Source organism: Pogoniulus pusillus, chromosome 2 (assembly GCF_015220805.1).
Source record: "Pogoniulus pusillus isolate bPogPus1 chromosome 2, bPogPus1.pri, whole genome shotgun sequence".
Taxonomy (NCBI): Eukaryota; Metazoa; Chordata; class Aves; order Piciformes; family Lybiidae; genus Pogoniulus; species Pogoniulus pusillus.
Genome location: NC_087265.1, coordinates 44044064 through 44067945, shown reverse-complemented (window position 1 = coordinate 44067945; position 23882 = coordinate 44044064). Strand labels below are relative to the sequence as shown.

The 23882-nt window shown below is 42.4% G+C and overlaps 2 protein-coding genes across 2 annotated transcripts in view; one reads left to right on the top strand and one right to left on the bottom strand.

Moving 5' to 3' along the window:
* Positions 1-592: 592 nt before the first annotated feature.
* On the top strand, positions 593-11393 carry DHRS9 (dehydrogenase/reductase 9). Its single transcript, XM_064167464.1, has 5 exons — positions 593-607; positions 5658-5988; positions 8053-8311; positions 10095-10258; positions 11077-11393. The coding sequence occupies exons 1-5, from the start codon at positions 593-595 to the stop codon at positions 11325-11327; spliced, it is 1020 nt and encodes a 339-aa protein (XP_064023534.1). The 3' UTR covers positions 11328-11393.
* Positions 11394-18171: 6778 nt separating this feature from the next.
* LRP2 (LDL receptor related protein 2) overlaps positions 18172-23882 on the bottom strand; it is a 140800-nt gene continuing 135089 nt past the window's right edge. The window contains exons 77-80 of the mRNA XM_064166097.1: positions 22859-22978; positions 22655-22762; positions 21194-21265; positions 18172-19679 (exon numbers count right to left, since the gene is read on the bottom strand). Coding sequence (XP_064022167.1) covers positions 19518-19679; positions 21194-21265; positions 22655-22762; positions 22859-22978 — 462 coding nt within the window. The 3' untranslated portion in view covers positions 18172-19517. The remainder of the gene's footprint in view (positions 19680-21193; positions 21266-22654; positions 22763-22858; positions 22979-23882) is intronic.

The following is a 23882-nucleotide window of genomic DNA, read 5'->3' as shown; positions in this document are numbered from 1 at the left end:
TGCTAAGTTGCTCAGGCAATTGATCTGTTTCTAATATCAAAAAGCTGCCCCTGGTATGAAAAAATAATTTAATCCATGAAAGTTTTCACATGCAAGGCTGTATCTTAAAAGATTAAGTCATATTTATAATAACTTGCTCAGGTGCAGGAGAAAAGATAGAGGCATGAACTAACCTCTGCCTTATGAAAAGGCTCCTACTGGTTTCAAGATGAAGCACAGATGGGTCCTTCTCATCTGAGCAGATTAGTTCTCCCTAATGAGACCTGACAATCCCCCAGGCTCTGTAGATCACTATATATAGCCAGCAATACTTAGTGGTAGGGGAGGCAGGCATTGAGCATACACAGAAGATTAATAGTCTCTAAGGTAGAATCATCACAGAACAAGTCATTATCAACAGCTGGGGGCCTTGTCAGCTGTTGTACAAGGATCAGAAGGCATTTACAGTGAGATTATTTTTTTAAACTATCACTCATGTGGGTCTTTGTGCACAAGTTTATAAGTTCAACCTAGACAGCTTCTGTGTTCTGACACTGGAAATCACTGGTGAAAGGACGTCTAGAGCACCTGGAGGTACAGACTGAGCTTAGAGATGTCTCCCCAGAATGTAAGTAACAGCACAAAACCAGAATTCGTGTCTACTGTTAGTGAGCAGTATCTCTGAGACACATCTGCAGAATACAGAGCTAAGAGAACAAATTGAGCACTTGTTTTGAGTTCAGTCCCTTCCTACCTAGAGGGATTTTAGGAATTGTTGTTTATGTGAAGTTGTTATTGTTTTTTATCTGAGATTAACCTACAGGAAAGTTGAGGAAGGACTGTTTAGAAGGGCTTGTAGCAATAGGACAAGAGGCAAGGGTTTTAAATTAGAGCAGGGTAGATTTAGGTTGGACATAAGGAGGAGGTTCTTTACAACAGGAGTGGTAAAACACTGCAACAGGTTGCCCAGGGATGTGATTGAGGCCCTGTCCCTGGAGACATTCAAGATCAGACTTGATGTGGCTCTGAGCAGCCTGATCTAGTTGGAGATGTTCCAGCTCACTGCAGGGGGGTTGGACAAGATGATGCTTGAGGGTCCCTTCCAACCCAATGCCATCTCTGAATTTGTGAAAGTAGAAACCTGCAGGGTCTGCATAAAACGCTAACAAGGAATGTTCCTTCTAACATCTGGAATCTTTCTCCACCCTTGTTTTTTTTCAGTGACTGGGTCAGTAATCTAAGAGTTTACAGGTTTTGATTTTCCTGGGTCTTCCACAAATGCTGTGTTAATAATCACAAGTGCAAGCCTTAGAAGGAAAGATACAATCATGCCAAAAAATCAACCCACATTGTACCAGACTACATACATCTCCTTGTAAAATGCTACATAGCAGAGTTTGGAGATGTATTTATTTTAAGGTAACATAATAGTGAAGAACTTAAGTTCTCTGTTGACCGCCAGACTCAACTACTACACTGACATATTTCACATAAGCCTGTGAAAAGGCACTCCTCTTTCATGAAACAAAAGTGCAGAGCCCTGCACACGCAGGAATAGTTCACTTAGAGTGACAGATGTGATGCATTTGTGCCTGCATAATTGTATAATATGTTAACTGAAGACCAGGGGGTTTACTCTATCAGGATGACTGAATATTAAAGTTTGTACTTCCTAGACTCTGAAGAGCTGTTGGATGATCTGTGAGAGGGCTGTTGGGATACATCTAAACCTTCCACTGAGCGCATGAGTGCTGTTTCCTCAGTGTGCCTGGCAGGTCACTCCAGATAATTGCAGAGCATTGACTTCTGGAGGTTTGCATTGCCAGCACATTAGCAGATAAAGTAATCCAAAGCACACTCAAAACTTGACCCCAGCCTGAGGTTCTTTGACATAACTCCCAAAGCAAACTTGCATTGGGAGCAAAACACTAATATTCTGCTTCCATACTACGCATGTGCTTCAGTTCCTTTAGTGCAGAGAAGTAGATGTTGTGTTTTGCAGTCATCTAAGGATCTTAAAGGGCTCTCAGTGTAGTCAGGCTGCTTTCCTCTAAAATCAGTTGCTTTCATAATGGCACTTGTCTGGGCATAAGAAGCCAAGTTCTATCCAAAGAGTTCTCCATGTGCCAGGCAAACATCAAAAAGAAAAGTAGAATTTGCCTTTAGCTATTTATTGGTTAAATTAATAATCAGAATTCAATATTTATGAGGATATATCAATATTCTTTAAATATCATGCTGACATTTTACTCTGGAAACAGTCTGCTACTCCAGGCAGCTATTTCAAAATCATTATGTCCCTGGAAGACAAGTGGCTTTTTTAGTCTTCCACATCCATCAAACAAAATATTTTGCATAGCATAGTACATTCACAGAACTAGACAATTTTCTTGGAGGGAAACTTTAACTGATACTGTTTCCTTTGATTTTGAAAACCCCCAGACTCCTTCCAGAAGCAGTAACATCACCTAGCAGAATAAACAACAGCAGAAAGCTGCAGCAGAACAAACACCACCGCAGTGCTCAGCACTGAGTGTCCATGTGTTATTGGACTCTGCTACTCAGAGACAACTAGGTGGCTAGGAACTACTGGCTTAGGAACACTGGTCTAGGGCTGACAGGGAAGACAGATGCTGCAGAGGCTCTACACACAGTGCTGTCATCTCTGGAACCCATTGTCTTGCAGCACCTCAATGCCGATTACTGCTACCTAAACAGACTAACACCAGTCCCAGGTCTTTCTCTTACAGAACCCAAGCATACTCCCCAGACAGATATTCTTCTCCAGAGAGCCTGGTTTGAAATTTAACCTGTTTTCCAGTATTGTAAGCTCACTGTCCACTGTGTACTCCCTACAGCACAGCTGAAGAAGGAAGGTGTGATTTACAGCTCCTGCTTTCGATTATCTTAACCTTTCCCCCCAAATATCTAATGATTTTATTTAATTTTGTATAGGGGGAAAAAGTTGATTGAGTCATAACATGATACATCACAGTGCTAGCTTGCTGAGTAGTTTCCTGAGATTTATTGGCATGAGATTAAGAACCTGCTGGGAGCAACTCCTCTTTCTCTCTCTGCCTAGCTCAGCTCCTAATTCTAAATCAGCAGCCAAAGGAAATGTGATTCCTTGGCACATCACTGCAAATAGACTGGGGTATCTATGATCAGCTGCTGCAACTTCCAGTTTTCAGGCTTTGCTTTAAAGTACAGAAGCCTGAATTAGCCTGAGCTCTTTCACACAGTTTGAATCACACTTGGTCAGAAAACACTCTTTGAGCCCTCTCACAAAATGAATCTCACCAACTTGGTGAAACATTACAAAGGTGATTCCAAAGTGCATACACTCAGGAAGAGTGCAACCTTTGTCAGACTTAAAAGGGGCATTCACAGCAAAAAAGCAAAGTACTAAAGTGAAGTGCTTGAACCAGAGGGCTGACTACATCAGCCTAAAGACAGTGAGATGGGCTGCTAAAAGAACTGCTACAGACCAGGGACTGCTCTAACACCCTAAAAATTCAGTGGGAGCCTCCCTGTGATTGCAGTGAAAGAATAAAGACTTTATCTGAATATATCTGCTTAACATTTTAAAATCAAGAGAGTGTTAATCAGTAGCCCAAAAGTCCATATCGATGGCTGTTGAGGAACCCAACTATGTAAATGTGATAGTTTGAGGCAAATTGGAATGTTTTAGTGAGAGAAATTAGATTATAGGCTGTGAAAAGAAAACAATGGTGATGCTTACTTCACTCACAGGCTTGCTGAGATGCACAAAAACAACAAAAACATAGACAAGACAGTGTGGGTCTCTGTCACAGCTGGTGTCTCTGCTTTCTCCCTGGGCTGCTGCTTCTGTGTTAACTAATCCATCTGCTTTCTAACCCTCCTGGCCAACCCTCACAGCTCACCTTGCACATAAGGCAAAGTCTGGGATAAGGTAGAGGGGTGGAAAGGAGGTGGAAGGGTGGTTGGGAGCCCCTCCTGGGGACTCTGGTTTCTGGGAGGGCTGTTGTGTTTCTGTATTCCCTTTTTAACTTGTATGTTGCTTTCTGTAGCTGTATATATTGTAAATATCTGCTTGTATACTGTACTAAGCTGTAAATACAAGGCTTCATTCCTTAACTTCCAGCTCAGCTAAGTCTAGTCTGGGTGATTTCATAAGAGTAGGGGGGCAGGTAACACCCAAATCATCACAGTAAAAGAAGACCATTACTGGCAACAAATGTCAGCGGTTATCATTTATCAGCTATATGACTGATTTAATTATTTAATTAAAGACCAACACTCATTCAATTCTATTCCTACTTGGTGAGATAACAGCAAAATATAGTCAGAATAAATCCAAATCACTCCATAAACACAGTAGGAACAAGAAAATCAGATAAGTTCTAGCAGCCAGGCCTAATACACTGGGCTTCCTTAATTCATGTCTTAAGGCAGAAAGACTCCCTCTTCTCTGAGCACATTATTTGAATACAGACACATTTTAAAGGGCAAATATCTGCACCTCTACATATATGTAGGTAACTAGAACCTGAATGACTTGCTTAGCATCTATAAAAAACCCTCTTTTAACAGAATGTGTGAGAAATGCTTACAGCCTTTCCACAAAAAAAAAAATGCCATTAATGAATTATTTTGGCAAAATTCTTGCACAAACCAAAAATACAGAATAGAAAACCAGTAGTCAATCATTAAGATTTTATAAGGTGGGAACATTTATCAAAACCTTTTGCAATAAACAAACAGTATCCTCCTCACCAGTTAGGAAGCCTTGGTTTCCCTCAGTGCTTTTTTTTTTTGAGAGCAGTATCTCTATGCATATCCCCATTTCTTTATACACACTTCACTTCCTACAAACTATATTCCATTGTGTGGTCTCTCAATGCTAAACATGCAGTGAGGAAGGAGACACAATCATAGAATCAACCACGTTGGAAGAGACCTCCGAGATCATGCAGTCCAACCTAGTACCCAGCCCTATCCAGTCAACTAGACCATGGCACTAAGTGCCTCATCCAGTCTTCTCTTGAACACCTCCAGGGGCGGTGACTCCACCATCTCCCTGGGCAGCCCATTCCAATGGCAAGACTCAGGTACTGCCCTGAAGTCTACCTTATCTAACAGGCAGAGAACAAATCACTCACCATCACACAACAGATTAGTCATCAGACCCGCCACTATGTCTTAGGCTTCTCTGGTTGTTCCTAGGGTCACTCTGCTTCCATGCTGCCAATTAAAATAGACATCTGGGTGGCACCGCACAGGCGGTCAACAAGAATCATCTTTCTTCACAAGAGGAATTCCTCTCTCTGGTATTATCACAAATGTTCACTAAAACCCCCAGACCCTACTGTAACAAGAGATGCAGTCATTCCTTTCAACTTCAAATGTCCTGACAGGGCTGACTAGAAAGATGGGTCAGCAACGCTTTGGAAACAGTGGAAATCTATTGAAAGCAAGAGAGGGAAGGTTTTGCCAAGGCACACATTATTCATGGATCCTGATCACCTTGTACCAAAGCTTGCCCTCCTCCTTTCCCCCAGCTTACAGTGAGCTGAAAGGACTGCAACCACAAACACAGCCTCTTATGGGAACTGGGTCTGAGGGAGCTGAGGGGTTGGCTGCTTTGATTCATTTGCTTCATTACATTTCTACGTGATTAACTTATTTGTTTCTAGCTCTCACTTTCAGACTCACTCCATATAGCAATTTTGGCTTCCATACTTTGTCTTATCATTTACTGGCTCATCAGGGACAGTTACAGAGTGAGAAACGTGAATGGAAAGCATGTTTTCATAACAAGCTGTGACACTGGACTTGGAAACTCACTGGCTAAAAGGCTTGACAAAATGGGGTTTTGTGTCATTGCTGCATGTGCCACAGAAAAAGGAGGCCAAGAGCTACAGTCCTGCTCCTCACTTTCCCTGAAGACAGTGAACCTGAACTTAGCTGACTCAACCAGCATTGCTAGGGCTGTGCTGTTCGTGAGTGAAGAGACAGCTGGCAAGGGTAAGTGGCAAGGTAATTTCCCAGAAATATTATTCAGCATAACAAAATGTGGTCTGGATTAAAGTTCTACTGCCTCTCCACTGTCCACAGGGACACTCTTTGTCTTACTGATCAAACACATTCATTCTTCAGGTGTGTAATTTCTCAGTTCAAAGATCTTCTTTCCAGTTATGCTTTTGGGCTTCCCCTCCCTTTCACCAATAAAAGCTAAAAAAAATGACTGTTTAGTCTGTTAAAAGCAGATTGTTCCCAGGTGTGCTTATCAGACTCTTGTGCAGCTGAAGAATCTCAGTGGGGGAGGTGTTAAATGGTACCAGGAATAACCTTCTTGACAACGAAACAAGCCCACCTAATTAAAAATGGCTGGTGCAGGGCTTCTTCAGCCCTCCTCTATTAAGCAGAGGAGTGGTTTTGCATGGCTAAATTGAACGTTTGCAATTGCAGACTGTAACAGTTTATGCTTGCCCATTCTCTTTGCATAGGTAGCTCTCCTTTACTGTGATCATACAACTCTGAGCACTTGTCTGAAAGAGTTCACCCTTCAATGCCTATGAGTGGAGTTAGGAAACAAGGCTCAGGTGTTGGTTGTTTCAATGTGATAAAAGGATCTGTGTGGTAAATACTTACAGTGCATGGGAATATATGTTTCTTTTCAGCATTGATAGCTCAGATTAGACAGTAAGTGCCACCAAAGGGGATCACAGCAGTACAACTACCAGCTGTAACACATGGCTGTGCCAAATATTCAATAGGATTGTTAGTTAATTAACTAAACAGCAATTAATTAAACCAGCTGTAACCCATAGTTATACCAAATATTCAATAGGATTGTTAGTTAATTAACTAAACAGCAATTAATTAAACCAGCTGCAACACATGGTTATACCAAATATTCAATAGGCTTGTTAATTAACTAAATAGAATCATAGAATCAATCAGGTTGGAAGAGACTTCCAAGATCATCCAGTCCAACCTAGCACCCAGCCCTGTCCAGTCAACCAGACCATGGCACTAAGTGCCTCATCCAGGCTTTTCTTGAACACCTCCAGGGACGGTGCCTCCACCACCTCCCTGGGCAGCCCATCCAACGCCAATCACTCTGGGAAGAACTTCCTCCTGACATCAACCTTATACCTCCCCCAGCACAACTTGAGACCGTGTCCCCTTGTTCTGTTGCTGGTCGCCTGGGAGAAGAGACCAATCCCCACCCAGCTGTAACACATTGTTATACCAAATATTCCATAGGCTTGTTAATTAATTAAACAGCAAAGTGTTCATCTTCTACCATAAGGACTTTTTCCCCAGCATCTGTAAAATACTGTGAGACTCATCATGAGGGTTTCAGACCATTCTTGAATGCAATGATTGAGACCAAAGACAACATAACTATTAGTGCTTACCTTGTCTGGCAGACCTCTGCTTCCAGCTTGTGCAAAGTTGCATGCTCTCAGTCAGGGCAGCTACTGCGAGTGCTGTCACCTCTGCTTGAGAAAATCCTTATGGAGGCTGAGTGCTGGACTTTTGGCCTCTCCCTTCAGGCATAGGCTGCCCTCAGCAAACTCTTGAAAGCGTCACTATTTATCTTAAGTTCCACAAGCAATTTATAAGGTAGTAAAGCAGCATGATCAATACACAGGGTTAAGCTAATATTTTTAGAAGCATTGACTAATATCTGCATGTCTCATTCAGACCTTTAGACCTCAACTCAGTAAAATCAGTCTCTACATTTATGTAGATTAGTTGATTCTCACAAGAATATAAGTGCATATTAGGAGTCCATATACTTGAATGGAACAGAATAGTAAAGTCCAGTATGATGGCCCATATCTCCAAGCAAAATAATTTTACTTTAATACTTTACCCATGCTTTTTAAGAGTCATTGCCTAAGGCCTGCAGCAAATTTGGTAGATGTACAGAGTAGATCATACAAACAAATTCTAGTTAACTATATTCATATCAATTTAGTTTTTGTAGGCTGTGTGCTTGGTTCCCAATGCTACATATGAACCTTTAGCATAAGATGTTGCCACATAATGAAATGAATGGTTTTGTAATCCTCGTAGGTCTTTTTGGCTTGGTGAGTCATGCTGAAGGAACAGCACCTGTAGCACCCACTGACTGGCTAAGCATTGAAGACTTCCACTCAGTCCTAGATGTTAGTCTGCTGGGATTGATTGAAATCACACTCAAGCTTCTGCCACTTCTGAAAAAAGCAGAGGGAAGAGTAGTCAATCTCATTAACACCAAAGGCCTCACAGCTTTTGCAGGGGCTGGCTACGGACTGCCCACATGGGGCATGGAAGCTTTCTCTGACCCCTTACGGTGAGTACATAGAAATACGTGCATGAGTGCAAGAACAGATACCATGTTTGCTGAAAAAGAGAGACTCTTTGTCCCTCTCATTTTCTCTCTGGCAATCATGGCTAAACAGGGAAACAAAAATAAGAGGATGTTGGTCACTGGTTTGGGATTACAAATTCCAGCACTTTGAACAGGTCTATCAGGAAACTGCACTAGAAAAAAAAATCATATCCTGGAGAAAGGCTTGCAGCTGTCAGGGATGTGAATTCACTGCATACACAAAAGCACATCAACAGTATAGCCTGGTCAGACATGCAGAGTTTCCCAGACAACTTGAATTTACTTGTACTTGCACCTTTACAACTCATTTTGTTTTCCTTTAATTCTCCACAATTGAAGCTGGGCAATTCCAGGCAGCAACCACATTACTTGTAACTTAATTAATCTGAGCATAGTCTGCTGAAGCCAGATGTGTTGCACTGCCTTGAGAAGGCTAAGGCCTAGCCCTGAAAGTCATCTTCACAAGGACTAGGAAAGCTAGATGCAAACTATTATGAATAGTTACATAAAGTAAGTATATGCCCTAATACAATATAAACTAATGGCTAATATACACATGGTCCATTCCTTGGCACACTTTGGAACATAGCTGCCCTAATCTCTTGAGCTGCCCAGCAAGACAAAGAGGCCATTTTCTTCCCAAACGAGTTGTGGCACAACTCAAAATTACATAGAAGGAACCATACTACCAAAAAACACACTAAACTTCATTACACTAACACTTAATCACTAACATTAAATCACATTTAATCATAGCCATTAAACCACATGACACAGTAAAAAGCTCTAATCCAACTGAAATTTGCTGCTAACTTTTACTTTTTCCCAGGCACTTTAATAATCTGTTCCTGCTGAAAGCTAAAATGATGCAATAGTATTTGAAACGGTCAAAAGTTTAGTTTGTTACCACATGGATAAGATGCAGTTTGCTGCCACATCCTTTGCATCAGTCTAAAAGGAACCACACAGAAAGCTGTGAATCATAGTGTGCTAGTTTGAGCCTAGCTGGGGTATTTTAGTGAGAGGAATTAGATTATAGGCTGAGAAAAGGAAACAACGGTGATGTCTACTTCACTCATAGGCTTGCTGAGATGTATAAATACAAGAACATAAATATAGGTAACAGAGTTCCTCTCTGGCTATGGCTGCCTGCATTTTTTTTCCTAACCTGCTGTCTAACTAATCCTTCTGCTTTCTAACCCTCCTGGCCGATTCTCCAAACTCACCTTGAACACAAGGCAAAGTCTGGGATAAGGTAGAGGGGTGGAAAGAAGGTGGAAGGGTGGTTGGGAGCCCCTCCTGGGGACTCTGGTTTCTGGGAGGGCTGTTGTGTTTCTGTATTCCCTTTTTAACTTGTATATTTCTGTCTCTAGCTGTATAGATTGTAAATATCTGCTTGTGTATTGTGCTAAACTGTAAATATAAAGTTTCGTTTCTTAATTTCCATTTAGGCTGAGTCTAATCCAGGTGATTTTCTTAAGTGTGGGGGGGTGGGTAACACCCAAACTATCACACATAGAATCATAAAATCAGGTTGGAAGAGACCTCCAAGATCATCCAGTCCAACCTATCACCCTGACACCTGACACTGCTTTTCTTCCTGAGTTAATTTGGACATCTCAAAATCAATCTGACACTTGAAGATAAGAATCAAAGTCTCACATTCAATTTTCAACTTACATAAGTTCAATGGTTTTGCCATTATTGGGTGGTCAGGGATGATTACTGGGGTTTTATCTTCTAGGATAGAGATGCAGCATTTTGGAGTGAAAGTAAGCATTGTTGAGCATGGTTTCTTTGAAGCAGGAGTTGCTAATTCAGATGTCATCGAGAAACACCTCTTAAGACTTTGGAATAGACTGACTTCTGAGACCAGGGACTCCTATGGAGAAAAGTACTTTGTTGAATGTAAGTAGAAAAAAGACTCTATGAAAACTCAGGAGTGATATTATCAATGTGTATGAACACCTGAGGCAAGCCTGTAGAGACAACAGAACCAGGGTCTTTTTACTGGTGTCCAAGGACAAGACCCAAGGCAGGGGACACACACTGAAACATAGATGCTGCTGCTGAACATCAGGAAACACATTTTAACTGTGAGGGTGACAAAGCACTGGCACACATTGCCCAGGGAAGTACTAGAGATATTAAAAAACTGTATGGACATGGTATTGGGCAACCTAGTCTGGGTGATTTAGCTTGAGGAGGGAGGGTTGGATCAGAGGTCCCTTCTGACCTTAACCAGACTGTGATTATGTGAACATTTGCTGGATGTCAGTAATATTAATTAAGAATTCATTGCTGTTCTGGACTATGTGTATGCTGGTTGAGACGTGTGCCATAAGCTCCCATGTGAGATTGATGAGATATGACATCATGCTGCCATCCTTGTTCTGTCCATATTTAGAGAAAGAATGACCAAGAGGAACGGATGAGTATGACTATATGCTAAGTTTATGGATAACAGATATCTGAAAATTTGTGCTGTGTCATGCTGCACTTACATTCGGGAAGACCTAGCTCACAACATGGGCCAGGGAGCTTTCTGTTTTCCAGGCTCTTGAGTGTCCTGCAGCCTTTCTGGTCTCTGCTCTACTGCAGCCATACTGCTCACAGCCAGTAGCTTAAAGCAAGCATGAAGCTGTAGCCAAACCTTTGAACGTAAAGGATCCTTTCACTGTGAAAGTTGCATACAAATGCTTTTAGGTTTATTTTCTCCTTTGCAGATATAAAAGCTCAAAGATCATCGCTGAAAAGACTGTGTAACACTGATACTTCCAAGGTCATAAAATGTGTGGAACATGCCCTGATAGCTAAGCACCCCAGGATACGATACAGAGCTGGATGGGATGCAAAGTTCTTTTGGGTGTTTCTCTCCTATGCTCCAAGCTGTTTATCTGACATGCTGCTGCATATGCTGTTTCCAGCTCCAGCAGCTAGTGGGAGAGCAGTTCCCAGAGTTCTAATTAACATTTAGTATTAAACCAGCACCAGCTCCAGAGAAATAAATACCAATCCTGTCAAAACCAGACATCCTTTTCTTTACCAATTATTAAGCTGCATGAATTCCTTTCAGAAGACACTTTCTCCACCCTCCAACATTCTCTAATGGATGCAATTGACACCCCTTAACCAAACTAGCAGTAGTTTGGTACAGACTGCAAAGGAGGTAAAGGCCTGAGCCAGGAATTCCTGTAGGAGTACTCCATAGAGGCAGAGCACACTGAGCCCCGATGAGCATGAGTGTGGAGCACCAATCTTGTGATTAACACATGAATAGAAGGTTGTTTGTCCAAGACTCATTTAACTGAGGAATGAAGAATACTGTGGGCACAAGGAGTACAGTGCATACTTCTCCCATTGTGTGCAATTTGACCATGAGCCAACTGCTTTATCTCATAAACACCATGGCCTAAATAAGCCTTCTTTCAGCTCTCCCTGCTAAGCTTCATGGTGATGATCTCCCCTTGAACCGGGAAGCCTCTCAGTGCTGCTCTTTGAAGCAGTAAGACCTCTTACCAACAGGTCATTGCAGGAGCCAAGTTCACCCTGCACAGCAATTGGACTGTATGTCAAGCAGCTCTTCCTCTGAGTAGGAAGAACCTCTCAGTGTTGAGAGGTATTAGTTGTTTAGCTTAAAGAAGTAAGTTTTAAGTAGAATTAATCATTCAGAGCTATAATGTTGTGTGGTCTGGTGTGTTGTTTGCTTAGCTTTACCTAGCATGAGCAGCTAGATTTGCTGAAGCCTTAGGCCACAAGCCACGAAGTTTCACCTTGGTTTGCTAAATGTGTGGCTACTTAAGCTAAACATGCACTCCAGAAACAGTGTCAACCAGAAGACACCTGTCAGCAGTAGTTGCGACTCGACAGGCCTCACCACAGAACACAGCGACCAACGCCTACCCGCTCCAGAGCTCAGGATCCCCACACGAACGAACCTGAGGGCACCAAACGCCTGAGGGCCTGAACCGCTCCAATGAGCCTCAGCTGTGGCCACCAGCCCTGCACCTGGCTCCCTCCCATCACCTTCCCCACACAAACCGGCATTCAGCACCGAAGGCACGCAGCAAGCCCCCGGGGTCCTCGGTCCGGCCCGCCGGCACTCACAGAGCCCCCGCCGGGGCTGGGCGGGAAACCAAGCAGCCTCCTCCGGCCCCTTCCTCCGCGCGCCGGCCGCAGCCGCCCCCACGCAGCCGCCGGGGCTGGGCGGGAACCTGCGCCTCGGCCTCCACCTGCCCCCGCCCCGGGGCGCCCCTCGGCTGCAGGCCGCGACGCCGCCGCCGCCCCCTCCTCCTGCTCCTCTCCCTCTTATTTCTCCTTGGCACTCGACGAACGCAACGATGTTCGTGATTCTGCACAGCTGCTGATTTTCATTCGCGGGACAAATGATTCTTCCCAAGTCACAGAGGAGCTTGCATTACACTTGTAAGCAGCAAAGGAACAACTAGAGGAGAGGATATCTGTGAGGAAGTTTGACAAACTATGACTGATTTAGAGCTGGACTGGGGTAAACTATTCAGTGTGACAGCTGATGGTGCTCCTAGCATGGTGGGGTCCATGGAAGGAGTGGTTGCACGCAGTAACAAGGGGATGGACAAACGCAGCCATTCACATCCCATAGCCATACACTGCAGCATCCACCGACAAGCACCGTGTGGTGAATCACTGAAGCTGGACTCTGTCAGGAAAACCCTGGATTCCTGTGTTAACTTCATCAGAGCTCATGCTCTAAACCACAGACAGCCTCAGGAATTTCTGTCTGAGCTGAATGTTGCCTATGAATCATAGAATCATAGAATCAACCAGGTTGGAAGAGACCTCCAAGATCATGCAGTCCAACCTAGCACCCAGCCCTAACCAATCAACTAGACCATGGCACTAAGTGCCTCAGCCAGGCTTTTCTTGAAGACCCCCAGGGACGGTGCCTCCACCACCTCCCTGGGCAGCCCATTCCAGTGCCAATCACTCTCTCTGCGAAGAACTTCTTCCTAACATCCACCCTATACCTACCCTGGCACAACTTGAGACTGTGTCCCCTTGTTCTATTGCTGGTTGCCTGGGAGAAGAGGCCACCCCCCACCTGGCTACAATGCCCCTTCAGGTAGTTGTAGACAGTAATAAGATCACCCCTGAGCCTCCTCTTCTCCAGGCTAAACAGGCCCAGCTCCCTCAACCTCTCCTCATAGGATTTGTGCTCCAGGCCCCTCACCAGCTTTGTTGCCCTTCTCTGGACATGTTCCAGCACCTCAACATCTCTCTTGAATTGAGGGGCCCAGAACTGGACACAGTACTCAAGGTGTGGTCTGACCAGTGCTGAGTACAGGGGAAGAATAACCTCCCTTGTCCTACTGGCCACACTGTTCCTGATGCAGGCCAGGATGCCATTGGCTTCCTTGGCCACCTGGGCACACTGCTGGCTCATCTTCAGCTTACTGTCTATCAGTACCCCCAGGTCCCTTTCCTTCTGGATACTCTCCAGCCACTCAGTCCCCAGCCTATAGCGCTGCTTGGGGTTGTTGTGGCCAAAGTGCAGAACCCTGCACTTGGCCTTGAAGATATTCTGTACCACACAAAAGTCCCACATACCATAACCTCAGGAACCATGCACTCAAAACTGCAGCCATCTTTGGCAGCATCTATGTCTGTGAGCAGACTTTTTTCTGAATGAAACATCTGAAATCTCCAGTCAGATCCAGACTAACTGACGAACACTTGCACCACTTGCTACGACCAGCAGTGACAAATATGGAACCTAACATCGACCATCTCATTAGCCCATAGCTCACACTGAAATATTACTTGGTTTTGTTGATTACAGTTGTTCTTCATTTTAAGTATTGCATTCTTTTCCCTGTTTTTTGTGCACTACTACCAATAAAATAAGTGCAGTGTGCATAGGAATTCGTTCATTGTTTTCAAAACTATAGTCTGGCCCCCAACAGTGTCTGAGGGACAGTGAACTGGGCCCCTGCTTAAAAAGTTTGAGGACCCCTGCAATAAGCAGTCATAAGGTCTCAAACCAGAATCGCTATTAGACCAAAGGGCAGTTGAAAGACACATCAAGAGAATGTGAAGAGTACATGAGGGACAAGTTAATAGCCTGCATGGCTATCATTGCCCAGAGATTTCTTTGCTTGAGGTCTCTCCCTTCCTAGAAGTACCTTGTTTGAACTGATCCTGATGCTGTACTACTCTATTAAACCTTTTTTTTTATGAGATTCAATGCCTGAAATGCTTAGGGAAACATAGAGTTCAAATTCCACAGTAAACTAACACCAGGCATCTGGACCAAAGACACTTCTTTAACACCAAGCTTCGAGATCCCCTACCTGAAAACTAGGAGATTGCTCCTTACCCAAGTCAGAGGCCCACTTGTTAGCAACAAACCCTGGGTAAGTGACTGAAAGCATGCTGAACAAATGACTAATGAAACCCATGTAGCTAATTCCATTAGTTGTAAACTGATGACCAAATCTGGGTCTAAGTCCAGATCCAGCCACACCTAGACTTCTCTCTGAAAAGGAGTTTAGAAAGAAAAGGGTTCCATTCTGGACCTCACAACTCAGCAACAGCTCTTCCTTAACATTCGTATCTCATTGACTAGACATAAGCTGTTGACTAAATCACAGACTAAGATTGGACCTAGCCACTCCAAGCCTCCATCAGGAGACTGGAAAACAAGAGGGTCCATTGGGAGCATCTCCCTTAATTTTTTAGCATCTTCAGTCTCTGAGTAAATCATTCCAAATTTTAAAAAAGCCTTTGACACTGTCTGCCACAACAAGCTCCTGGCAAAGACTGCAGCTTGTGGCTTGGACAGATTCACTCTGATATGGGTCAAGAACTGCATGGAAGGCAAGCCCAGAGAGTGGTGGTGAATGGTGCCACATCCAGTTGGCAACCAGTCACTAGTGGTGTGTCCCAAGGATCATTGCTGGGCCCAGTCCTGGTCAATGTCTTTATGGATGATCTGAGATTGAGTCCATCATCAGTAAGTTTGCAGATGACACCAAGCTAGGAGCAGGTGTGGATCTGTTGGAGGGTAGGAGAAGCCTGCAGAGGGACCTTGACAGGCTGGATGGGTAGGCAGAGGCCAATGGGATGAGATTTAACAAGGCCAAGTGCAAGATTCTGCACTTTGGCCACAACAACCCCAAGCAGCATTACAGGCTGGGGACAGAGTGGCTGGAGAGCAGACAGGAAGAAAGGGACCTGAGAGCACTGGTAGATAGTAGCTGAACATGAGCCAGCAGTGTGCCAAGGTGGCCAAGAAAGACAATAACAGCCTGGCCTGGATCAGGAAGAGTGCGGCCACTACGACAAGGGAGGTTCTTCTTCCCCTGGACTCAACACTGGTCAGGCCACACCTTGAGTCCTGTGTCCAGTTCTGGGCTCCTCAATTCAAGAGAGATGTTGAGATACTGGGACATGTCTAGAGAAGGGCGACAAAGCTGGTGAGGGGCCTGGAACACAGAATCAACCAGGTTGGAAGAGACCTCCAAGATCATGCAGTCCAACCTATCCCCCAGCCCTAGCCAGTCAACTAGACCATGGCACTAAGTGCCTCAGCCAGGCTTTTCTTGAACACCTTCAGGGACAGTGACTCCACCACCTCCCTGGGCAGCCCATTCCAATGCCAATCACTCTCTCTGGGAAGAACTTACTCCTAACATCCAGCCTAGACCTCCCCTGACACAACTTGAGACTGTGTCCCCTTCTTCTGTTGTTGGTTGCCTGGCAGAAGAGACCAACCCCCACCTGCCTACAGCCTCCTTTCAGGTACTTGTAGGCAGCAATGAGGTCACACCTGAGCCTCCTCCTCTCCAGGTTAAACAACCCCAGCTCTCTCAGCCTCTCCTCATCTGAATATTGAGTTGTGTAGAGATAAAACACAAGCTATTTTGCAGATACAGAATTACAGGGGAAATCAAAACTACAGTGTAGTCTGTTACCATGCAAAAAGAGTATCCAAACTTACACAAGTATTAGGAAGAAAGTTAAAATATTATCTATGAAGAAAATATTAAAAATAATAAGCATTCACATTTCTTTCTTTGTTAGCATCCAACCTGGTTGATTCTATGATTCTTTCCTTTGCAAGTGAAAGGATGATTATTTCACTCACTACATCAAACAAGTAATTAGTGTATGTTACAGCAAATTTGCTCATCTGCACAAAGAGTGTGTTCAGAATGGCAAAATATTAGTTGAAGTTACAGTGCCTTTTGTACACTATTTCTATCTGTTAAGCTGTTGGCCAGAGGCTCACAAACTGGTGCTCCTAGAGATAGTAAAATTGAAAGGGTAAAGGTTTTATTTGCCCAAGAGCTGCACTGATGATTAATCATTAATGAGCAATTGAATTAAGCTTACAAAAATACCATGTGCAGGTTAGAACTCCAAATGTAAGAAAAGGAGTTTCATCACTCTGAGTGTGTGAGCAGGGGCTTCTGTGTTTGTACATGTGCAAGAAAGAGACAGAAATTGTTTAGTAACCTCTTAGTATTACACTGAGATTCTATTCTCTGGCAAATTTCTTAAAGAACAAATTTATTTTACTTCATTTCATAGAATCAACCAGGTTGGAAGAGGCCTCCAAGATCATCCAGTCCAACCTAGCACCCTGCCCTAGACCATGGCACTAAGTGCCTCACCCAGGCTTTTCTTGAACACCTCCAGGGACAGCCACTCCACTACCTCCCTGGGCAGCCCATTCCAATGGCAAATCATAGAATCATAGAATCAGTCAGGGTTGGAAGGGACCACAAGAATCATCTAGTTCCAACCCCCCTGCCATGGGCAGTGACATACTACCCTAGACCTACAGATGTGTAGTTCTCTATCTGGCCTGACAGCTGTAAAGAGAATGTACATGAAAAAAAAACAAACAAATAAATAATGTTGAATTGGCAGATTACAGAGAGGTGCTGAAATCTCTAACAATCATCCCTCTTTGAAACAGAATGAGTCCAGAATTCAGGAATCCAAGAAGGGAATGTTCTCAGGAAGGAGAAAGAATAAAAGTGAGAAACAAAGTTAGGGATAACATCTAAAACTTCTGTTGAGCAAATTCAACTTTACATAATCGGAAGAGTCCATCGCGGTAAGTGAGGAAGAGGCCCAGTTGAAGCTTAGGAATCCTTCATCATCAGGTGTATTAAACAATCATATCTACACACTATCTATCCACTATCTCAGGGATGGCTTTCTTCTGCATCTGAAAAGTTAAAATACAGAGGGGAAAAAATGTCTTTCTGATACATGAATGTCATAGTAGCAGTTTTCTCCAAAACTGATTCTAAATCTTTCTATTATCAAAGACCACTCAGAAAAGTGATGCTACATTTGTTCATGGCATGCAACCTCAATTGAGTCTTGTCAAAATGTTAGCCCTGCCTTCTTTGTTTAAAAAATACTGTAAACACTTAAGAACAGCAACCTCCTTTTCAAAGGATTCCTTCCCCGTAGCCTTATAGATGACGTTTGCTGTGTCAGAATTCTAAGGAATTTTCTGCATGAAAGCATTCTGCCATGAAAGTTAATTGAATGAAGGTTTTATGGACTTAGGTTTGTGCCACCCTGATAGTCTCTTAAAATCAATAATAGGAGTTTACTGTTTTAAGGGATGGTTTATTTAATGGTGACTTACAGTGATACAATGTCAGCGATGTTGTATTGAGAACTTTAGACAGTTGTGTAAAGCAACACCCACTACTCTTATTGGACTTTATCTAAAGCACTGTTGTTTACACCTCAGTGCACTGAAGTCTCCACAACTGAAAAAAGTACATAGAGCCTTGAGAGAAATTATGAAAGAAGGATGCAATAAAATAACACATTTATTAGATTCATTCAGCAGCATCATTTTCCAGTTGTCTTTTCTAATCAAAGTACATTACAAGTTAATGATAAGCATTCTAATTAGAAATAGTATATATTTTGAGAACTCAGGTATAAAGCAATCAAACAGCAGAAGTCTCAAGGATTATAACTTTAGAAATCTTTATATCAGTAGCTAGCCAGGAATGCCAAACAACATGGTCATGCAGTGGTACTCAGAGTTTCCTCAAATGGTTTGCATTGTGGAAACAACCTGGGCTAATTAATAGACAAACTAATCAGATATATAGGCTATTCAGATGGAAGGTTATAGAAATATCCAGGTAACTACAAAGACTGCATTAGTAGAAACTGTTTCCCTTTCTATTCATGTCCACCTTGGGAAATAAATAGTCAATAAAATTAAATGTTCACATTAAAAAACCTGAATAATTTCTTAAATGAGCCACTACCTCTTGTATTTTGCTGTTTGGAAAGAAGCTGTTACAGAAACCTAGCTACTTTGTTTAACAGTACAAATTACTTCCAGAGTCTCCAGCCAAGAACAAAGCTGTTCCACTGACGAGCAAGAGAAAACCTCATTAAATTAAGCACTTGTGGCACTAAAATCTAAATCTATCAGAACGTTTTAAGAAACACTGTTAATGGAATGGTGTTAATTGCAACCTAGAGGAAAAGTATGAGCCTTATGCATTGAGAGGAAATTGTTTTATCTCAGGCAGTTGAAATATTGGAAGAAAAACATTTTGCATCAGTAACTATTTAGCATAATAATGCTGCATTGACTCCTTCACCGTTTAACTCAAGACAAAAAGAACCATTTTTAGCATACAGTAGTATATAAAACGTGTTGTAAAGATGCCCAGGGCACCAGCAGAAGTTTTAAAAGGTGCCATTATAAATATATACTCTAAAGATCCTGCGTATCAGTAACATTCCTTTATTTGCCTTGTTTCTTTTTTCAGAGGTTAAGCATTTACATAATGAATTTATCCCTAAAGATACAACCGACTCCAGACAGATTTCTGCTAACAACACCACTGAACAAGATAATCTTTCCCAAATTTACAAATGTACAATATATTTATATTTATAACATTACTTTCAGACAACTTCAGTGCAAAGATATACATATAGTACATGGTGATCATTGTTCATAAAAATAGAAATTGGCATTTGTCAAAAAAACAAGGCATAGTTCCTTAGCCACTGGCTAAGAGATGTATTATGTTTTTATAAAGCATTTGAATGTGAACCTTACTTTTCTGCTTATAAAAAATACATGTGCAAATGGATGTGTCTAATCTTCCCTAAATCAGTTACCTAGTTATACCACAGAGTCCTCTTTAACAAGATTGGCGGTGTCTTTAAATGTGTCCTCTGTTGCTGTGTAAGCTAATGGTTGGTCTCTCTTCAGTGTAATCTTGGGAGGTGGCGAAGGAGAAGGAATAGGGACCTTTTCTGGGTCCTGTTGTTGCTCCTTCTCCATCTGAAACAATAACCATAAAATGCAAGTTTACATTCTAATGTACAAAATGTTCAACCTTAACTTGCAGAAATGTTAACTAAAAATCCAAGTATTTTGCTAAAGTCAAGGATTGTGACATGAGTTACTTCTGAAAATCACTGCCTGTAACAAAACTAAATGCTAATTTCCACTCAGATGATGCAGCTGAGTAAATAAATATGCTATTGCAAACTTCCTTCACACACCGGGACTGCTATTTTAATGCTTAATGTCAGGAGGACTTTGATTTATCTATATGCATACACAATGAATGTACATAACTTTGTCACTGCTAGTGTTTGCAAATAGTTACATTGATTAGTGTTGGAGAGTAGTGTCCAGGTTTCCTGAGCTTTCTCTCTCACCTTATTCAAACATCAGAATCACAGAATCAAAGAGATTGGAAGAGACCTCCAAGATTATGCAGTCCAACCTAGGACCCAGCCCTAGACAATCAACTAGGCCATGGCACTAAGTGCCTCATCCAGGCTTTTCTTCAACACCTCCAGGGATGGTGACTCCACCACCTCCCTGGGCAGCCCATTCCAATGCCAATCACTCTCTCTGACAAGAACTTAATCCTAACACCCAGCCTATACCTTCCCCACCACAACTTGAGTCTGTGTCCCCTTGTTCTGTTGCTGGCTGCCTGGCAGAAGAGACCAACCCCCACCTTGCTATAACCTCCCTTCAGGTAGTTGTAGACAGCAATAAGGTCAGCCCTGAGCCTCCTCTTCTCTAGGCTAAATGACCCCAGCTCCCTCAGCCTCTCCTCATAGGGCTGTGTTCCAGGCCCCTCACCCAAATTCTTCACAAGAGGCAGCTAGTCTTAGTGTGAATGTGGGACTGAGATTCTTAACTTACTTAAGCCATCCAGAAATTTTAAACTGTAAGATGAAAAGCGCTAGAATTACTGGCTCAAGTCTGTAGAATTCCAAACCTTTACACTCAAGTCAGGGGAGAAATCTCCAGAACACACACCATCTGCTGAGATGCTGTCTTAAAAGAACTGTCTCATCCAACTGTATGGATTAAAAAATTAGGGCTGGTATAGAAACAAGGCTGCAGTATGCTAAGCTACTGAATTTTGTACAGTGCTGAAGCCAAAACTGAGAGGGTAGCAATACATGCTTCACTCAGTGATGTACAATAGTCTCCTATTTGCACTGGGTCCTTAAAGTGTGCTGGAATGCACCAGCAATCTGAAACCAGAAACTAAGATTCCAGATTAGGAGCAGTCCACAGTGTTTGGGCTGGGGAAGTAAAGCTCTGGACAATGCAGCTGTGCTGCTTGAGCCACATGCCTGCTAAACACTTCACTCAGCATGCAATTTTATAACTGCTCAAAATTTCTTCAATCCTGCTTGACCTAGCCTGGCATTTTTGTGCTGCTTCACTTAGCAGCAGTATCTACCTATAATCTTTATCCCATGGAACCAAGAATAAAGTCCAGCAGTACATTAGCTGAAAACCAATTATACAACAGTAAACAATACCTCTGCATATATTGGGTTTTCAAAATTAGTGTTTTGCTTCATTTTTCTCTTGAAGAAATTCCACTTTGATTCCTGAAATACAAAGATTATTAAAGCTTTGCACATTTTTCTCACAACTTCTCTGGAAACTGGCAACATCGTGGCTGGATTTCACTTGCACTGACTGCTAACGCCGTGATTTCAGCTGGATGTTCTTACATCACTCACTGTGTTGTAATTCTAGGCATGAGATGGGAACTTTCTTCACCCCTAGATAACATGTTTGTGTTATCTTACCTAAAGCAGTACTCACAAGGCTATGCCAGAGGGCAATAAAGTGACTAAATCATGCAAGCCATTCATTCCAGACAAACAGGTCTAAGAGATAAAAATTGTCTTGAAAACAACACAAAATAAATCAGCAAGAGACATGAAACTACAACAGATAGATCTGTCATTTCTAAGCTCATTAGAGGTGCTTTTTTGGGGCACAATGTGTGGAAATAGCCCTGTAAGCAAGCCAGCAACAGCTCATTCAGATGATTTTAAGAGATTAAAATTATTCTTTCATAATCACGAATAATCAACATGAGGCAATCCTTGGAACTTGATTGTTAAAAATATCCTGCAAGAACACACTGAACAAGTACCTTAGTTGTCCTTTGTAGTACTTTCAAACATGAATAAAATTACAAATAAATGTGAGAAGTGATGAGAGAATCATAGAATCAATCAGGTTGGAAGAGACTTCCAAGATCATCCAGTCCAACCTAGTACCCGGCCCTAGCCAGTCAACTAGACCATGGCACCAAGTGCCTCATCCAGTCATTTCTTGAACACCTAGTACACTGAATAAATGTTGTATTTCAATTTTCCCTACCAAAACCCCCTAGGTTTTGGTTCATTTAAAACCAAAATGTAAATTTGGGGGTGGGGAGGTGGGAGGAGTGTTTTCATATTTTATAGGAGGTGGGGAACAGGAAGCAATCAACCAACCAAACCACACACTCTGCTGGTTCTATCAAGGTATAATTCATTCAAGTTTTTGAAATAACTGTTAAGAGTCCAAATTTCTGCTGGGGAGCAGTGACAACTTATAGAGCAGCTACATTACAATTTTCAGACTAGTATCTGCCCTCGAAATGACGCGAATCAAACAGTGAAAGGAAACTCTCTGCTCTGATATACTCACTTCAAAATAGCTGGGTGAACCAGGGACAAGTTGTCTAATCCAAGTAGAACTTTACTATGTGCCTTGGGCAATTCTGTGCTTGTGCTGCTTTTCTCTTATGAAACTCTTCCTGCCTACCTCTTGTAAATCATGCAAATATTGTCCAGTTAGTTGGATTTGATGCAGATCATGTACTAACTCCATGGCATTATTTAAAGGGAGATAAAACAATATCGCAGCTTAACAATTCACTTTCCCTGATTTGGAGAACAAAACAAACAAGGCAGCCTAAAAGCATTTCTGTGTCCTACCTGAGGTGCAGCTGTACTTTGAGAGGGTTCTTTTGGACTAGTAGAAATCACAGAGGCATATACAGGATTTTCAAAATTTTCATTTTCCTCACCACCAGTTGCTGCTACCTGTAATAGGAGGAGGGAAAGAAAATGTTCTTCAAAGAAGGAAAGAAGATCATAAAGGAAGATGAAAGGTGAAAGTCAAGCCTAGGTTTCTCATACCTGAGTTGGTTGAACAACTGTAACTGCACTGGCTGTGCTGGCTCCACCATCTCTGGTTGCATACATTGGATTTTCAAAAGTGATAGGTTGTTTGCCTGCCTCCACTGCAAAGTTTTCGTTCTATGAAAAAAAGCCAAACAAACAAACCAACCAACCAACCATCAAAAACCATTTGTGGTACAGTAAACACCTCCATATTCCTAAGAATTAATTTACAGTACAGTTATTCATCTGAAGGAACAACACATCTTTACTTTCACATAGGCTTGGACAAAATGTATCATCTGTAAAAATCATAACAATAGTTTATTATCTGTTATTTTACTCCTGGGCTTAGCAGCCTGAATCATCAACTGTTTCAAGCTTATCCCACTTCCTAGGTGGGCAGACAATAACTTTCCAATAACTGACTCAAAAGATTTCATGATGAGGAATGATGACACTGACAAATCACACTGTCAGCAGGGAAGAGGTATCAAAGGAAGCATAGTCTCAACATAAATATTTCATTTTAGAGACTTCAACGTGACAAACAAATTACTAAACACTCTCTGACATGTAAAAGAATGCAATTCACTCACATTGCCCCAACAGGGAGACTGATACATTTTTTGAGTAGAAGCATGAGTGCATCCCCTTAGTTACAACACATGAATTATGTAAAACTTAAAATGTTCCACTGTTTTTAGCACATCTCTTGTTAGAAATCAATACATTGCCCAGGCACCCATCCATAAAGACCATTGTCTATGTACTGCTTCACACACGTTGTGCCAAGTGCTAAGCTGCAGCTATGGTCATACAATAGTCATAGAATAGAACAGTGTCTCGGTTCTAATTTAAATTTCCCAGAGACTCAAATATCATTGATAGAACCAATGACAATTTATAGGATGCCCTTCTCTGCTGGAGAGGGACCAGTGGAGAGCTACGAGGATGATTAGGAGACCGGAGGGCATGGCTTCTGAGGAGAGGCTGAGGGACCTGGGACTCTTTAGTCTGGAGAAGACTGAGAAGGGATTTA